We start from the raw sequence: 1026 nt of genomic DNA, 5'->3' as shown, positions 1-1026 counted from the left end.
GAGAGGGGGGGGTGCCGGCCGGGGCTGTAGAGGGGCGGCTGCCCGGCTCTCTGGAAGACGCCGCTGGCCAGGCCCTTGACGCTCAGGGCGTACACGTCCTGCAGCCTCATCAGCGCCCTGGCCGCCCCCTCCAGGTCCTCGGCTCCAGGCAGCTCCTGCTCCACCTCCCTGAGCCCAGCATGGAGTGCTGCAGGGTGGGAAAGAGGTGGGGGGACAGTGGGATAAATGAAATTATGAGGTGCAGTCACGATTATCAGCTCTTTTCCCTGGGGACCCCACATCCTGATCCTCCATTCATTCTGCTCCTCCAACAATTTTCTTGCTTCTCCACCCATTCCCCAGCCCTTCCATCTATTTCCTGGCCTCGGTGACAGAGGGGACACAAGGCCAGACATCCTCCCCTGGGTGGGTACCCTGGGTGTTCCTGGTGGCCTCGTCGCTGTAGATGACGTTGGGCCAGTCCGAGTGGAGGCGCTTGATGAGGCTGAAGGCCAGCAAGGGGTTGTCCACCGAGGCCTCGGGGTCCTGGTGCAGTGCCTGGACCTTCTCATAGAACCTGCAAGGCACCCACGGGGGGACACTTTGGTGCTCCTTGGTGCTGACATGCCCATTGCTGGGCAGCTTTGCCTCAGTGTCCAGAGCTGAGGGATTGTCCAACCCAGCCCTGGTGGGTCTGTGGGGATGGCCTTGGGGATGCTGTGACCCAGATCCCCATGGCTGGGAGGCCACGTCCCCCTCCTGGCACACAGCTGGGGGAAGGGGGGCCTGACCCACGTCCAGTCTCAGCTTCCCGTCCTCCCACCACCCTCTTGTTTAGGGCCACCCCAAAAATTGTGTGCTTTGGGGAAGGTGGGGATGGGCTAACCGCTCCCGGCAGCAGGGGATCAGGCACGCCTGGGGCCGGGGCCGGGATGTGTGTGTGCAGGGGCGCGGCTGCGGTCGGGGTGCCGGTACCTGCGGAGGAGGCGCAGGCGGGAGCTCTCGTCGCGCAGGTAGGAGCGGAGCCGGCGGAGCAGGCGGCGCTCG

General features: G+C 65.0%; 1 protein-coding gene across 1 annotated transcript in view; it reads right to left on the bottom strand.

Moving 5' to 3' along the window:
- P4HA3 (prolyl 4-hydroxylase subunit alpha 3) overlaps positions 1–1026 on the bottom strand; it is a 5704-nt gene that overhangs the window by 3758 nt on the left and 920 nt on the right. Inside the window, exons 2-4 of the mRNA XM_031064780.1 lie at positions 955–1022; positions 414–556; positions 6–187 (exon numbers count right to left, since the gene is read on the bottom strand). Of these exons, the coding sequence (XP_030920640.1) occupies positions 6–187; positions 414–556; positions 955–1022 (393 nt within the window). The remainder of the gene's footprint in view (positions 1–5; positions 188–413; positions 557–954; positions 1023–1026) is intronic.

Source organism: Geospiza fortis, unplaced genomic scaffold (genome assembly GCF_000277835.1).
Source record: "Geospiza fortis unplaced genomic scaffold, GeoFor_1.0 scaffold1532, whole genome shotgun sequence".
Classification (NCBI taxonomy): Eukaryota; Metazoa; Chordata; class Aves; order Passeriformes; family Thraupidae; genus Geospiza; species Geospiza fortis.
The sequence above is the reverse complement of the archived record's forward strand: the minus strand, read 5'-3'. Positions and strand labels throughout refer to the sequence as shown.